At 31.1% G+C, this 15,178-nt stretch overlaps 1 protein-coding gene across 4 annotated transcripts in view; it reads right to left on the bottom strand.

Annotated features, from left to right (window-relative positions):
- The window catches only part of SOS1 (SOS Ras/Rac guanine nucleotide exchange factor 1), a 157,949-nt gene that overhangs the window by 58,402 nt on the left and 84,369 nt on the right, over positions 1-15,178 (bottom strand). For 3 of the 4 annotated variants that reach the window (XM_063078408.1, XM_063078407.1, XM_063078405.1), the window contains 3 exons: positions 10,609-10,736; positions 9,173-9,828; positions 171-252 (listed from right to left, as the gene is read on the bottom strand). In XM_063078408.1, the coding sequence (XP_062934478.1) occupies positions 171-252; positions 9,173-9,828; positions 10,609-10,736 (866 nt within the window). The remainder of the gene's footprint in view (positions 1-170; positions 253-9,172; positions 9,829-10,608; positions 10,737-15,178) is intronic. The other variant, XM_063078406.1, reaches the window with a different exon arrangement.

Genomic DNA, 15,178 nt, shown 5'->3' on the forward strand with positions numbered 1-15,178 from the left:
TTTAAATAAAGCTAACATATTATTGTAAGTGGTCATGTAAGAAATGTTATTTATTTAAAAAGTGCTCGTGAACTACAATTTAAAAACTCATCCAACATATTTCTGAAAAACATATAAGACCGTAACTCAATCTCTTAAAAAAAAATTTAAACATTTTTAAATTGACAGACCTTTCTATTATAAGACTCAGTAGTTCTTGAGGTTTGCAAAAAGATCTGTATGTTGTAAGAAATGTCCGAACAAAATTGGGATCTAAGAAGAAAAAGGAAAAATAGCTTATTAAAGTCTTGGATTCAGAATGATTAAAAGTATTATTTACATTATCATTTATATTTCAAAGTCCCAAAATGTTTTAACGTGTAAACCGCTTTGGACTCTGTAATGCAGTGCTAGCTTTAGTGCTTCCTAAATTAGAGGCAAAAACATTGATATTAAAATTTTACATCAACTTATTTCTTGCCCTCTGCACACTCTGACCAGCTGACCTCAAACTCATCATCGGCCACAGGAATGCGCAAGGAAGAAAGGCAAAGGCAGAGCATGGAACCAGGCTCCCACCTACCACCAGGATCTCAGAGCATCACCAGTTGGTTTCTCTCTGGTAAAGAGAAAGGCCGCAGCAATAACCCATTACTTTTCATGACATCCAGTTTAGTTTATCTAAGATCAGTTACCTAAATTTCTTTAAGTCATGTTAACAGAGCATATAACTAGAAATTGAATCTTATAAAGTAGTAGATTAAGTTAAATTCAGTTTCTAAATTATTTTATTTGCTAGAAATCTTACTTATAATTGCTACAAGATGTTTACAAATACCTATACACTTTTAAAACTACTAAAAGTGCTAGAATATGTTGGTTTGTTCCTATTCCTAACTTTTAATTCCTTTTATTTCAAATAGTCACAATGAGAGTTCAATCATAAGAGCAGGAGACTCCAACCCCTTCCATGAAAGGACCTACTTTTCCTTCATATCTCCATGAAGTAAAACAGGAGGCTGACTGAATGTGATCACTTCCCCAACTTGTATTCTCCCAAGTTGTGGATAAAGGCTGTTGTCATCAGCACAAGAGACCTGGGCTGTCATCTTCTGCATAAAGAGGGGGAAAGACATCTTCCCATAATGGAAAAAAAAAAAATTACTCACTTCTATAATTCAAATTTTATCAAGGTCCACATTTAGTTGTAAGAAGTCTTTAAGAAGGAGTGAAAAGTTTGTTAATTTGAGTCTTTTACTGGAAGAATTCTTTTCCTATTTATATTATGGATTGGTAAACTCTAATTTAATGGTAAATTCATTGAGGGTAGGCAAATGCCTTTGTTTTTGTTAGGCTACACACTGTGGATCAAAGCTTCATAAGAAGGACGATGTCTTTTATCAGCATAGGATTTGGCAAAAACAATATATTTGGAAAATTTCTGTGTAGGTTGGTTCTGATTAAGAAACACCCTAAATTTGGCCTTAAAATATTTATAATGTAGTGACTTTTTTTCCAAAAACAAATTGATGGATTTATAATTTATTTTTATTAATTTTTTATAAAACAAAAATTTATTTCCAATCTTTAGTATATGTGGTCAAGATAATGAACTGATTTAAATATCAGACAACCTCGAATTAAAGTTATAATTTTTAAGTCACAGAAAAATTTAAAGAATAAAAGTAAATTGGTTTTAAATGTCCCCTTCTCCTTTAGCTTTATACCTCTGAGGCTAGAGTGGGATATTGATAAAATAAACTTAAAAACATATAATCCTTTAATAATTTCCTGTCTGTTGGTATTTTATTGTTTGTCTTCAGTTACAGAGATCCTCAAAAGTTAAAGACTAATGTCTCATCCAGAAGAAAAGATTTTAAAACAGAAGGCTGTACAAGATTTTAAAACAGAGATTTTTATCGGTTTCATCACAATCCTCCCTTTCAAGAATCTTCTTCCTGTTCTGCAAATCTATTTGTAAGGTGAGGCTACTCAAAAAAGCATGTGTTTAGGAAGCAAAAGCAGTGGCCACTCTAGAAATGCTAAGTTGTCACTGTTGGAGAAAGAGCCCATAACCTCAGTACAGACTGCTCTAAGCATCCCTGAGCTGCTCCAAATTTAGAATGCTCCCCACACCGCCTTTTTAATTTAATGTTTAGATAGAAAATTATTTTCTCAATATACAAACAAAGGAAAACATCACAAATTGAATTTAAAGTCAATTTATAAGGAACAAATTTAACAAAGACTGACATCCTTAATGCATAAAGAACTCTTAAAAATGAATTAGAGAAATCTTAACAAAAATTTGGTGAAGGACATGAGCAGACAAGTCACACATTCCCACCCAAAAAGTTTATTTCAGTCTAAAAATCTAAAATCAATATCCATATCCATTTCTTAAATCAGGGTAAAAAGTTGTGGGATATCAAAGGTACTTTTAAGTTGAAAAAGAGAATAAAAGCAAGTTCTAAGTGAATTAAAATATGTTTTAAGAAAACTGTAGCTATTTTTTAAGGCAAACTATTTTAAAATGGACTTTTCATTTTCTTAAGCCAAAACTTCTGGCCATTTCAGTACTTTAGCAACTGATGATAATGCTGGGAAAGTCAGGTGTGCCTCAGTGCCACATCGGTCAAACAGGATAACATCAATTCCTGATATGTTACATAATGTTCTCAAAGAGCTTTCACATAACTTATTCCATATGATTTCTCTGAGGTGAGTAGGGCAAGTGAGAGAAGTAACTAAAACTTATCTAAGGTCACACAGTAGAGTGGCAGAGATGGAACAAGAGCCTAGATCATGTAATTCCTGGTTTGATACTCTTTTCTACCATATCATGCAATCTCCCTAAAAGAAAGGATAACTTGGTTTCCATACCTGTGAGATCTAAATATAAAGAATCAATCCATGAGTTATATTATCACTGTAGAAATATACATAAATGATTAATTCAGAATGTAGCTATAACTGCTAATGTTGGTTAAAGGCACCAGAAAATCACTGAAAAATTAGCGATCTAATTGTGAGTCTGTAACTCTTGATAAGCTGCCTTCCACATTTGAGGAAGTAGCAGCTGTAACCTCCTGTACACTGTATGCAGAACAGGCGTTCCTGGAGCTGGCAGTAAAATAAAAACACCCACAATCATCACTGTTATAATAGATTCTAAAATGACAAGTTTAAGCTGTTTTTAGCTAAACTGGAAGTAAAAGCAGCCTTGCCAAAAAAGAAAAAAAAAAAAGCAGAAACTAAAAATAAACCAAGAAAATTTGGCAAGAGTTTAAATAAGTACTTTCAAAAACTTTCTTAAAGGCTGCATATATTCCCAGGCTTGCATTAATTTATATAGACTCTATGTTCAGTCTAAAGCAATGAAAAATTGCCATTAAAGAAAGGACATAATATCTGTATTGAAATTTTACACAGAAAAGCGTACATATTCCAAAAGCTATTTTTATTTCTATTGCACTGAATTCTCCATTTCAATGATTGTAATAAATACCAAGTCACACTAACCACTGGAGACCTTTATCTTACTGATGATGTAAAAGGCTAAGATAACTTGATATAAAAAATATCCATCAATAAGTACAGGCTATATAATTTTGTAAAAAAACCAAGTACCTACTTCTGTTTATCAGGCAGTGATAAAAGCTAAGTTTTATACTGTCTCTGTTGGTTGTGGAGCAGCAGTTACCTACCTTTATTCTAAAACAATGTTTCAGAGACAGATGGAAGGCAAACACATTGATACACAAAAGCTAGGCTGTGTTTGGCTTTAATATGTAAGCTTGAACAGATATTAGAGAGAAAATGAAAAATAGCCTATTTTGATATTCTCTTTCTCTCATGTTTATCACTTGCTTGTAGAGGTAATTTCATAATGTTCTTTCTCAAACATGACTCCCTAATGAATTTCCATATGAGCAACAATAAAAACTTTCCCTTTAGTTTGTCCCGCCTCATCATTATGGGTAACATTACTCTTCTATTTGACTCTCAAATTCCTACACTAAGATTTCTACCAGGTTCACTAACTGCATTGCTTCACCCTCTTGATACCTACCACCTCTCTATACAAATACCTGCCAACTCTACCATCATGTCCCTGTTCTAGGTCCAGGTTATTTCAAACATGAACTGTAGTTATTATTTTCTGGTGGCCTTCTAGCTGCCTCCGTCTCCCTCACTATAAAACATTCTTTGATATTTTACTGCACAAATCTTAAAAATCTTAGGAATTCAGAATATACTTAATGTTCAGAATGTAGCATACTAGATTTGAGGTGATAAATCCAATTCTTTTTTCTTGTGTCCCTATTTTGATCGACACAACATTTTATTTGGCAAGGTCAATGAGATTTATGAAATATTTATTACATAAAAAAGTTATGTAAAGAACACCCTTCCCCCAACCACCATCATGAAATACTGTTAATCAGGATGTCTGTTCATGTGATAATTCTCCCTTTAATACAGCCATTTAAAAAGTACAAGAAACAATAAGCTCCTCCACAAGGATTTATAAACAATCACTCCTGAATTCCTTAAAAAAGGAAACAGACGCTATGCTGACGCACAAACACTTAAAAAAAGACATATCAGAGAGTTTAAAAATAGAACAGCACTGCCCCTATAGATCAAAAATTGTTCAAAAGATTTTAAAAAGTTAGAACACCCAAACTGATGCAGGTTTTTGACCATTTTCTATGTGAAGGCATAAAACAGCAGCAAATACTTTAAAGAAAAATATCATCTGGCTTAAGTTTTTTCAATACCATCTCTAAAAGAGTTCACTGTGCATGGGAAACACTTTTTACTCATACTTCAATCTGAAAAGCTTTTATTTTCCATATAATGTTAGTTCTGAATTACTATCCTTATCCCAAGGTCATCTAATTTATCTAAAATAGACTATCAAAGTGGACATACCACCACCATCTCTCTATACTCATGCTGTTTTAGGTCTCAATAATTAATTTACACTTTATTGCCTACAACAACTCTGTAACAAAAGTAAAATTCCTGCTCTCAACTCCTTTTCTTTGTGCACATTGCTTTGTGCTTTTGTACGCTACATAAGGAAATAGTCTCAATATCAGTACCAGATTTAGAATGATTCATACAACTGGATAATTCTTCCCCCACCACTGGGTATGAATCCCAAAGTTTTGATAGTTAGTGAAACACTGGATCTGTGAGACAAGCTATAAATTAGGTTCTACATAAGACTCTGTTACAATCTTTTAAGGAACAGTTAGCCACTTTCTAAATCACCTAAATTAAAATTTTTTTCCCAGAAAGCTTTCCTCTTACAGAGCAAACTACGCCAATAGACTAATAACTGGGTTTTGTCAAAAAATAAAATGATGACCGGTGTTTAACTATACAGTAAAAGTTATGCATTACATGGGAAGTTTCTCTATAGTCAGAACTTACCTATTAACTATCTTGGTAAGACAAAAAAATTACTCTGATTATATCTTCATAATAGACTTGTGTTTGCCCAGAAATGAACAAACCATTTATATTATTGGCAAGTCAAACCAAGCAAGTAATTCCCTTTTTTATTATTCAACACATTTAACTAAAAAATTATATCATATTCTAATAATGAAAAAAATTCACCTTGTAAGAGTCAGTGTAACATGGTAGAAAATATACCATAAGGAGTCAAGAAACCCAATTTCTAGTCCTCATTCTGCAATTAACTGATGATATGACTTGTGGCAAATCATATGACCTTCAGGCATCTTGGGTTTTTGTCCATAAAGTGAGGGCTTGGACATCTCTTCTAGCACTAGAGATGTTTAGCTTCATTTTGTAAATTATTGCTAAGATACTTGAGGGATGAAGTTGTGTGAAGCCGTAGTGAAGCCTGAAAACCAAGAGAAACTGAACAACAGTTTCTCTTCTGTTTTCCTATGACAATATCTAACCAGCCTATAATAATCTGAAAGATGTCTATAAGTGGTTTCTTATTAGTTATTAAATTTTCTCATGTATTATATTCAGTGCCTTTCATTATAATTCTATATAATAAAAATATGCAAGTTAAACTTTAGCTTGTGTTTCAGTGTAAGCCACAACCCGCACTGTATGTTCTACAATAAAAATACCTACTCACCAACTAACCAAACCAAAAATCCCTTTTTATCTGAGAAGGCTGAAGAAAGGGGAGAAGAGAAGAGCAGAGCACTAATAGTTCTTAAAACAAACAGTAACTTGATTTGTTATCATTTTAGTGAGGACTCAAAGTCCATTTTAGCTGCAAGGGATCTTAAAAAGAACCGTTTTTAGGTTTTACAAGTTCACAGATGGTCTATTATAAACATTCTATATTTCCAGTAATAAGTTCAGTAACAGACCTTACAGAATAGTCCAAATAAGCTAACATTTAACACTAATTTATGTGTACTATAAACCACTACTCATTAGATATATATGACATAATTAAAATATTCAATTAAATTTCAAAAGAAGACAGAAAAACATCAAAAAAATGTAGCCACAACACTTCTAAAACCAACACTGGCATTTTATTTCTCAGGAAATTACTGGAAAGAATTTTTTATAAACTTTAACTTTTTAAAAAAGTAAAATAATTCATCAATTTCAATTTTACTATACTCTGACAAAATTCTATAAATCTTGAAACTTAAGTGTTTTATATTAATAAGTAAAAACATTCAAAACATCCTATTCAAAAGCTAACAATTGATGTAAAAGAGAGCAACTATTAGAAACAATAAAACCATGCTATTAAGTTAAGAAGAAGGCCAAAACCACAGAAAAACTATCATCTTGTTCAAGTTAGCTTGCTTTAAAGTGTCTTCATTCAAAAAATAAATATAATAAGAGGTACAGATCTCCAAAAAAAGAAGTATTTAATTGCAGTTCTGCAACTGCTTATTAATAATCATAAATTAATTCTGTAAAATAGAGCAGTTTAAAGAAAAATTTTATCATTAACAGTTAAGTTTTATAGAACCAATTAAAATTTTTGAAATTTGAAAATGTTTTCCAACCCAAATACAATTGACTTGTGATAGTAAGTACTAGGTAAGTCTTTCTCAGTGGTTGCTCTGCAGGAAAAAAGTTAAAAAAAAAGTTAAAACTTCTGTCTTACAAACATAGATAAAACTCTAAGGATTAATTTTACTCTAAACAGTCTAAGAACCCGAAACAAAGTTACTTAGGATAAAATGATGAACAGTTTAGAATGCTTATGTTATAAAAATTCTGTGAATACTCTAAGGACTTAAAAAATCAGGATAATGTGTCAAAAAGAGCAATTTGAACTTTTATAAACTTAAAAGTATGTTAAAAAGTAGCAAAGACATAAGTATTTTGCAACCATAAATTCTGAGTAATTTAAATAAGACATTTTTATAGTTGTATTCTAGACCGTGGTGTACAGAAGGTTGATGAAGATAACTAAATAGGTAGGTCATAGTAATTACTAAAATTGGACCTCTAAAAAACAATTTTATATGTACAAAAGATGACAAACTTATTTTTATTTATTTATTTTCCATGTAAAATAATACACAGCTTAAACTTCCCGTTCTTTAATTTATTTGGGGGTTAGTAAAATGAATATTCTGACTATAGAAGTTTCTAGATGTAAAATAATAGTAAAATTGGAATCGCAGGCTAGTCTTTCACTATATTCGACGTATGTTTCAGCTACTGCCTGCTGTTCCCAAATGGTTTGTGCTTAGAGAACCCAAACTGCTTTTTAAATTAGCCTATGGAAAATACTATTATTCTACTACGGAAAAGGCTAACAAAAGAAGTACCAATTAGAAGCCAAATAAAAACTGAAACCAAACCAAAACAAAACACTGGCTTATTTATCACAGAGATATGTGGAGATAATGAAACATATTTACAAAGTGCTTTGAGATCACTGATAAAAACGTTATTGTAACTTAACTTCACTTTTCACAAGGTGGCCCTGATAGTTCCCAGGCAGTATAGTTTTGATTGTATATCTAATAAATTGAACAGATTAACATTGTTGAATGCTATTCATCTTTACTAAAGTGGGTAAGTTAATGAATGTCTTTAATAGTTTAACTGGTGCCAGAAGTTTCCAGAGAGAAATTGTACTTTAAAAATGGAAGAAAAATTTCCACATAAAATAGGAATGTATTTTATCAAAAACTATGGGAATGCAGGTTAACTTTCACATTCAACTACTTAAGAATAGCATTTATGTTATGAGTTACATTTGATTTTAAATCACTTACACAAGTATGCCTTTGTATAAAAAATTTTTTGAAAATAAGTTTATATTTACAAAGCATTTTCATATACAGTATTTCATTTATTCTTTCCAACAACATCCTAAGGTACCTATTTGATGATGATTTTTTGAGATGAAAAACAAGGGTTCTGAGACATTAAGGGACTATAACCACATGAAGATTCAGTGCTGTTTTTACTATACCATAATTCTACAGTATTTTACAATTATCAAACTTCCTACTATGCAGAGAAGCTGAAGGTTGAAGAACAGATTATCATTTACTTTGTTAGAAGAAATAAAATTACTTAAAAAAATGAATCGTTATATTTTTCCTCTAACAATTATATTTGATCCTTCCCATAGCAATCTTCCTACATGTTTTGGAGGTTCCTAGGCTTCCTAGGTTTGTCTCAAAAAACTGCCCTGCTGAGGTGAAACTCTTTTCTGAAGTGGCATCAGTTATAAAAAGCAAAAAAAAGAGAAAACTTAAATGGCTTCCAGGATTGCTAAATGGACTTCAGGTTATAGATGCATAGGACAATTTTTACTTATTTTATAATGTCAGTAATGGAAAGAGAAGAAAGATAAAAGATAAAAGAGTAAAAACTTTTTAGACTTTCATAATGATGATTTATTACTAATTTTAGTCCTGTTTCTGTTGCTTTCTTACTGGGTAGATTTAGTCAAGTGAGCTCCTTTTCTTATCTATAACTCTACTGTAAGGTTAAAAATATGTATGTAAGTGTGGTAGAAAAAGTAAACAATTTTGAAGAAATATAAAGTGGAATTTTTAGTCAAAGAAAATGAACTCTGATAACACAGAGGTCTTTAGTGGTTGTTAATTTTTCTATTTTAGGCACAATAATCCATGAAGCAAAGAAAATAAACTTGAAGCAGGAAAACAAAAGTAACAGGCAACTTCATATTTCTTACCTGCATACATATGATATGTCAGCCTTTCTATAAGTTTGATAACAGTTCCTGCTTTGATAATTGGAATTCCAGCCTTGGGTTGCATGTTCTCTTCAAATATAATATTCTCTTCAGAGTCAGGTTCTGCAAATCTATAAACATCAGCACTAGGCAACCTCATCTGCTCCTCCTTCTCCTCCTGTAGCATTGTTACATCAAGCATCCTTTCCAGTGTACTTCGGTACTGTAGAGATATCAATGCTGCCATCCAATTGTTTTTCTCTTCAGCTGACTTGGCAGAAAATATAACACTATTTTCATCTTTTAAAATTATTTCAAAAGCGTGCTTGTATTCATTGGTGTCATCTTTATCATTAATTTGTACCTTTCGCATAAAAAACTTTTCTTTAAGACGATATTCTGCATTGCTAGCACCCGGAAGTCTTGGCTGCCCGTGATTTGACTTACAGCAAATCATTAAACCATCAAAGAGAAATATGTGTCTCTCATGTTTGGCTCCTACACGTGTAAGAGTCCCTTCCATTATAAACTCATTGCAACACTGTCCAATGTCTTTCCCCTCCCAACCATCAATATTCTTCTGAATCTCGTTCATTTTCTTGATTGCAAGTTGTTTCCCCTTCATTTGCTGACTATAGAACCGACACGCAGATTCACTGAGATAAAGAAAAGATATCATTAGTACAATGATGACAGAGAATGTAGAGTTAAGGTAAATAAGGGATAGTGTAAAAGTACATTTTGAAAAGTTACACAAAGGTGGTGACTAATTCTCCAAATATATTAGTGTTACAGAATTACACAATTTTGGAAATTAAAGCAACAGAAATTTTTTTCAATGCTCTAAAAAGAATGGTGACTACTGACAAAATTCTACTATATAAATTCAGCTACAGAACGATTATTTCTATCTTGGCTACTAAATATTTAGAATGACAAATATTAAAAAGTAGCCCAATATAGTGAAAAAAAGTAATTTAATAGATTAAAATAAATTATTTAGAAGTGTTTAAATGGACAAGACCCAAAGCTAAAAACATGTAGCACATATTATAATTAGGAAAGTGGAAGCAATGTTATCTGAATTAATGCCTCGAGTTATATAATCCCTAAAATAAAGGACACTACTTTTACTTTGACAGAACAATGATGCTGACATAAATCTACCCAATACATTTTGCTCTATCTCTCCTTTTAGCTTACCAGTTGACTCTCAGGAGGTCTTGTCTGGGAGTATGCAAGGAAAATGCACAAATATGAAAGGTTTTCAAACAATAACAATTCTCTTGGCTTTGATGTCACTTCCTCTGAAAGACCAAGCTTGTCACTAAAACTATTTTCTTCATTGTTTACTTGAGGAGGGAACTGGGATTTCTGAATTTATACCACATATCCAGGGTGAAAAGGAGGATATTTTAAAAAGTGAAAATATTCACCTCAGTCTTCGTTTTGCAAGACTTTTAGAGCATATTTTTTCCATACCACTCTGAACATTAAGCAAAGCTGTTATTGCTTGTTTTAAACATTCCTTGTCTTCTTGATCTTCACTCTTTTCTTCTAACTGCTGTAAAGCCAAAATGACAAAGATGAACCAGTAGAACAGTTTTGGACAAAATAATAATAAGCCTATTTTATTTAAGGATAAAAATAACATTCACTCAACTCTTTTAATTAAAAAAAATTTAAATGTGTCATAAAATATATTATTCTTTTTCAAAGCATTTTTCTTCTTTGTGTATAACTATCTATATTTAACATGCAACCAAGTTTTTCACATTAAAAAATATTAGCAGTGTTAAAAGTGAAATGAGGCTTATAAAAAACCTGCCCTGCCCACTTTATGGGATTGTTATGAAGAGTCAAAGCACTTTGTAAATGATAATACACAATATAAGGGTAAGTTGTTCTCTTTGTAGTTCTACTACAAAATAAACAACATTAATGTCATAAAGAACTTTGTAAGTATCCACAAATTTTGTTTGGTTTTTTTGGTTTTTTTGCAGCTGGCTGGTAAGGGGATCACATGTTAAAATTAAGAGTAAAGCTAGGAATATACATATTTATGAAACTCAAGTACTTTTTTTATTAATGGTAAATATCTATGTATGTCAGACAGAAAGTCTGTACTTAACAAGAACTAAGTCATCGATAACTAATTATCATTGCAATAAGGCTGTAACTCAAGCAAGCAATTAACAGAGGTATGAGTGACAATAAGTGACAATAATTCAGTAACCGTCTAAACTTCTGAACTGTTTCTGGTTACCAAAAAGGAAAACTTAAGAAATAACACTTGACCAATACTTTGCTTTCATGCAAGTATTTAAGAAACCTATTCTCTACCATGAAGGAAAAGACTTGAGAAATAAAACTATAAAATATTCAAAGTAATTAATAAATAAGTTTACTTTTTAATGAGTTTCATTATTCATTAGTACATTAGTACTTTAAGGATTTTATGTTCTTGAGAGGTATTCCTTAAAAATAAACAGTACATTCCTTTCTGCTTCCACTGGTAAAAATTAGTTACACGCACCACACGCACACACACATACTGATGACCTGTGAAAAGTAAACATTTTTTTATTCAATGTCCCAAACCATTTTATAGGAATAATTTACTTAAAATATTTTGATGTTCAAATATTCTACAAGTAATAAATACTATACTGTAACGTCTATTTAATGCCCAGCTTTTATTATCCAAATTTATTATATTCATTATTAAAAACTCACCATACTTTCCACTAGAGGCAAAAATCTACATTTTTAGAAAAATATTCAGTTTCAATTGTGTTTAGCAAAATAAAAATCTATTCATGATAATTTCCAACATAAAAAGGGTAATGAAGGTGTTTTCCAAAGGATAATAGGCTTTTAAAATACACACATTAAAAAAAATACTCAAATACCTTTTATTCTTAGTATTGCTGTTCACTGTGGCCAGCTAGATTTTTAAAAGCCATTGGCCAGGTGTTCATAAAGAAAGAAACTATTCTAGGTTTTTACTTAACAGACATTACTGGTACACTGAAGGCTGGACTCTAGGTAATCTCTCAAAGTACCTTCCATCCCTATCATTCAAAACTATTTGCCTCTCACATGGCACAATTTTTAGAGACAATTTTACCATTAACGTTATCAAGTTTAGGTTTCAAAGCCAGCAGATAATCTAAAACTGAACACTACATACGTTAAGAAAAGGCAAATTTAATGAAAGTACCACTGAAGGGTTAACTATTTCATTGAGTTGTTTCACTGAGTGAGAAATTGGTAACAGGACACAAAAAATGATTAGATTGTGTAATGCTGAATATACTTATTATCCTGATTTGAGCATCACATATTGCACACAGGAATTGATATTCAATTCTGTACCTCACAGATATGTACAGTCAATTATGTTTCAATAAAAAAAATAAACAAAATTTCATCACTCAAAAGTAAAGTCCAGATATAGTCAAGTCAACAAGATACAACTTTTTAGTCTTAAAGAACTGACATTAATAGGTAGCAAATATTAAGCTCTTGATATTTTTTCTAGATATTTTTTATATTATTAATTCTAACAAATATATCTAATGTCACACAAAATACACAATTCTGATACATAAAAAGAATTATAAAAGAAAATATCCATTTAGACATGCATTTGATTTTCTATTTCAAAAATGATTCAAGTTTCTAAGTCATTTATCTACTATTTATAGCATTTTGCATATATATTATACTGGTATCTCAAAAATATTGTTAATATTTTAAAAACCACAAATCCAAAGTTTATATCAAACTCATAAAATTTTCCCGATGAAATAATTTTTAAAATGTCACTTTTACCTTCATAGCATTAGGCAAGCATCTAAAATAAATTTCAGTGTAATAAATGATCTTTCTTATAAGCATTCTTTGCTGCTTTTACTTAACATAGCTGACTTAAACTGGGCACTGGTACAGAATAATTCAAGCTAACTACCATCAGAGGGATGGCTTATTGTTACTACAGAAACAAAGCAGTAGCAATTAGTATGTAAATGAAACTCAACAAAGCAGTATCCTGTTACCAAAGTGATATTCAATACCATGCTTTTCATGGGTGCCTATTTAATAACATTGTGCAACAGCAACAATTTAATTTTACAAATGCAATTTATTTAAATAGTTTTAAAAATTACCACATTCTGAGATTTTATTATATCATATGTGAGATTGTATTTAAACTCATGTACGGCATCATATTCGAAAGCTCAATGGATACTCATATGCTCTATAGAGATGGTAAAACTTATCTTTTCAAGAGAATAGAGCCGCTTTTACCAGTGACTACTTTTTTTGTTCTCTCAGAAATAAGTAGAGGGGCAGCAGTCAATACAGTATATTGCATGTACAAAGGAAATCCTGGGAGATATACGGGATTAAATTTAAGGAGCTGTCAAAGGTAAAAGATATTCATAATGGTATTCAGGAGAAGAATAAAACTCAAGATTTGTTTTGTACATAAAAAATAAATTGTTGTACCTGATGCATCTTGTATAAGTTCAGTTCATTCACAAATATATAATGTCTTCCCTTTGTTTAAAAAGGGGAATGCTTGAATTCATGTTTTTATTTCTAGAAATTAATTTTCTCCAACATGACATTATCTAAAACAAAGGAACTACCATTTACTTAATGGCACAGACAGGCAAGACCAGAACCCAAGATTCCTGACCTTCAGTCAATTGACCTTTTCACTACAACATCCAAATAACTGATATGACTTTGAAAAACCTAATTAGAAAATATTCATTAAATAAAACCTATTCCATTCAAACAGTAAATTGCAATGCACAAGGATGACAAAATACTCGTAAACAGACAAGAAATGTACATTTATCTAAGATTTGGGAAATAAAGATCTGTATCTTAAATACTGTATACACGTAAAAGAGCTCATTGTAAAATGTGAGAACACACACATATGAGGTTCATATCTTGATTTTGGAATGGTCACTTGTACACTGTTTGATGAGACACTAGAACAGATTACAACATGGAAAATACACAGTCAACTTGATTTACTAGCCCTCTTAGCAAATGTATGAAATATCATCCAAATTATTCCAGAACTAAACAACCAACTGCTGAGTAAACAAGCCTTCCATTCCTCTTTGCCATGTCGTCCCTCAAACATTCCACTAAAGGCTGAAGGGAAGAAAGGCAATGACATTCAAATTAATTATTTATTCTTTGATAATAGTATACTTAAAAGGTATGAGCAAAGAAGATAAAATTCTTAACTGAAATGAGATTTGAAGTCTGAAACTTTAAACAGGAAATTAACCCTTGAAAATGTTAGGGTTTTTTTTTAAATGTTTGATTTTCATAAATCTCATTTATGAAAATAAAACACCTTTTAAAAAAACCATCTCTCTGTTCTTATCAGAGAAAAAATTACCAACTTGATACATGCTCCTCACAGCAGTTTACTTGATTTTAAATTAAAAATTGGAGGGGGAGTATGGGAACTCTCTGGACTTTCTGCTCAATTTTTCTGTAAACATAAAACTGCTATAAAAGTAAAGTCTGTTATTTAGGAAGAAAAAATAATTACTCTAGGGTAAATACTGAGAAATGGGAAAAAATAAAAATAAAAAACAAAATTACAAACTAGAGTAATACAGTAAGTAGTCTATTTATTTACAATGGCTCCTGCAGTACACTATCCCATTGTTTAACTTTAGACATTTAACATCTGTGGTCAGATCTGATACCATTTAGCTCAATGCTTTGAGCCCATGGTTTCTGGATAAGAATTTCTAAATTCAGAAAGGTGGCTCAAGAGCTAGACAGAACCTCTGTTGGGCTTATTTTTATGATACTCAGAGAGAAGCTATGTTTTCTAAATATCCTGTTATTGCTGATGTTAAGACATCAGTTTATTAGTAGTATAAAAAACGGTTTGAAGCATATAGCAATTAAGATAAACCAGATGTAGAGCATGAAAGAAAAGTAAATTTAAAAATTATA

The sequence above is a fragment of the Cynocephalus volans genome, chromosome 14 (genome assembly GCF_027409185.1).
Source record: "Cynocephalus volans isolate mCynVol1 chromosome 14, mCynVol1.pri, whole genome shotgun sequence".
In the NCBI taxonomy this organism is placed as follows: Eukaryota; Metazoa; Chordata; class Mammalia; order Dermoptera; family Cynocephalidae; genus Cynocephalus; species Cynocephalus volans.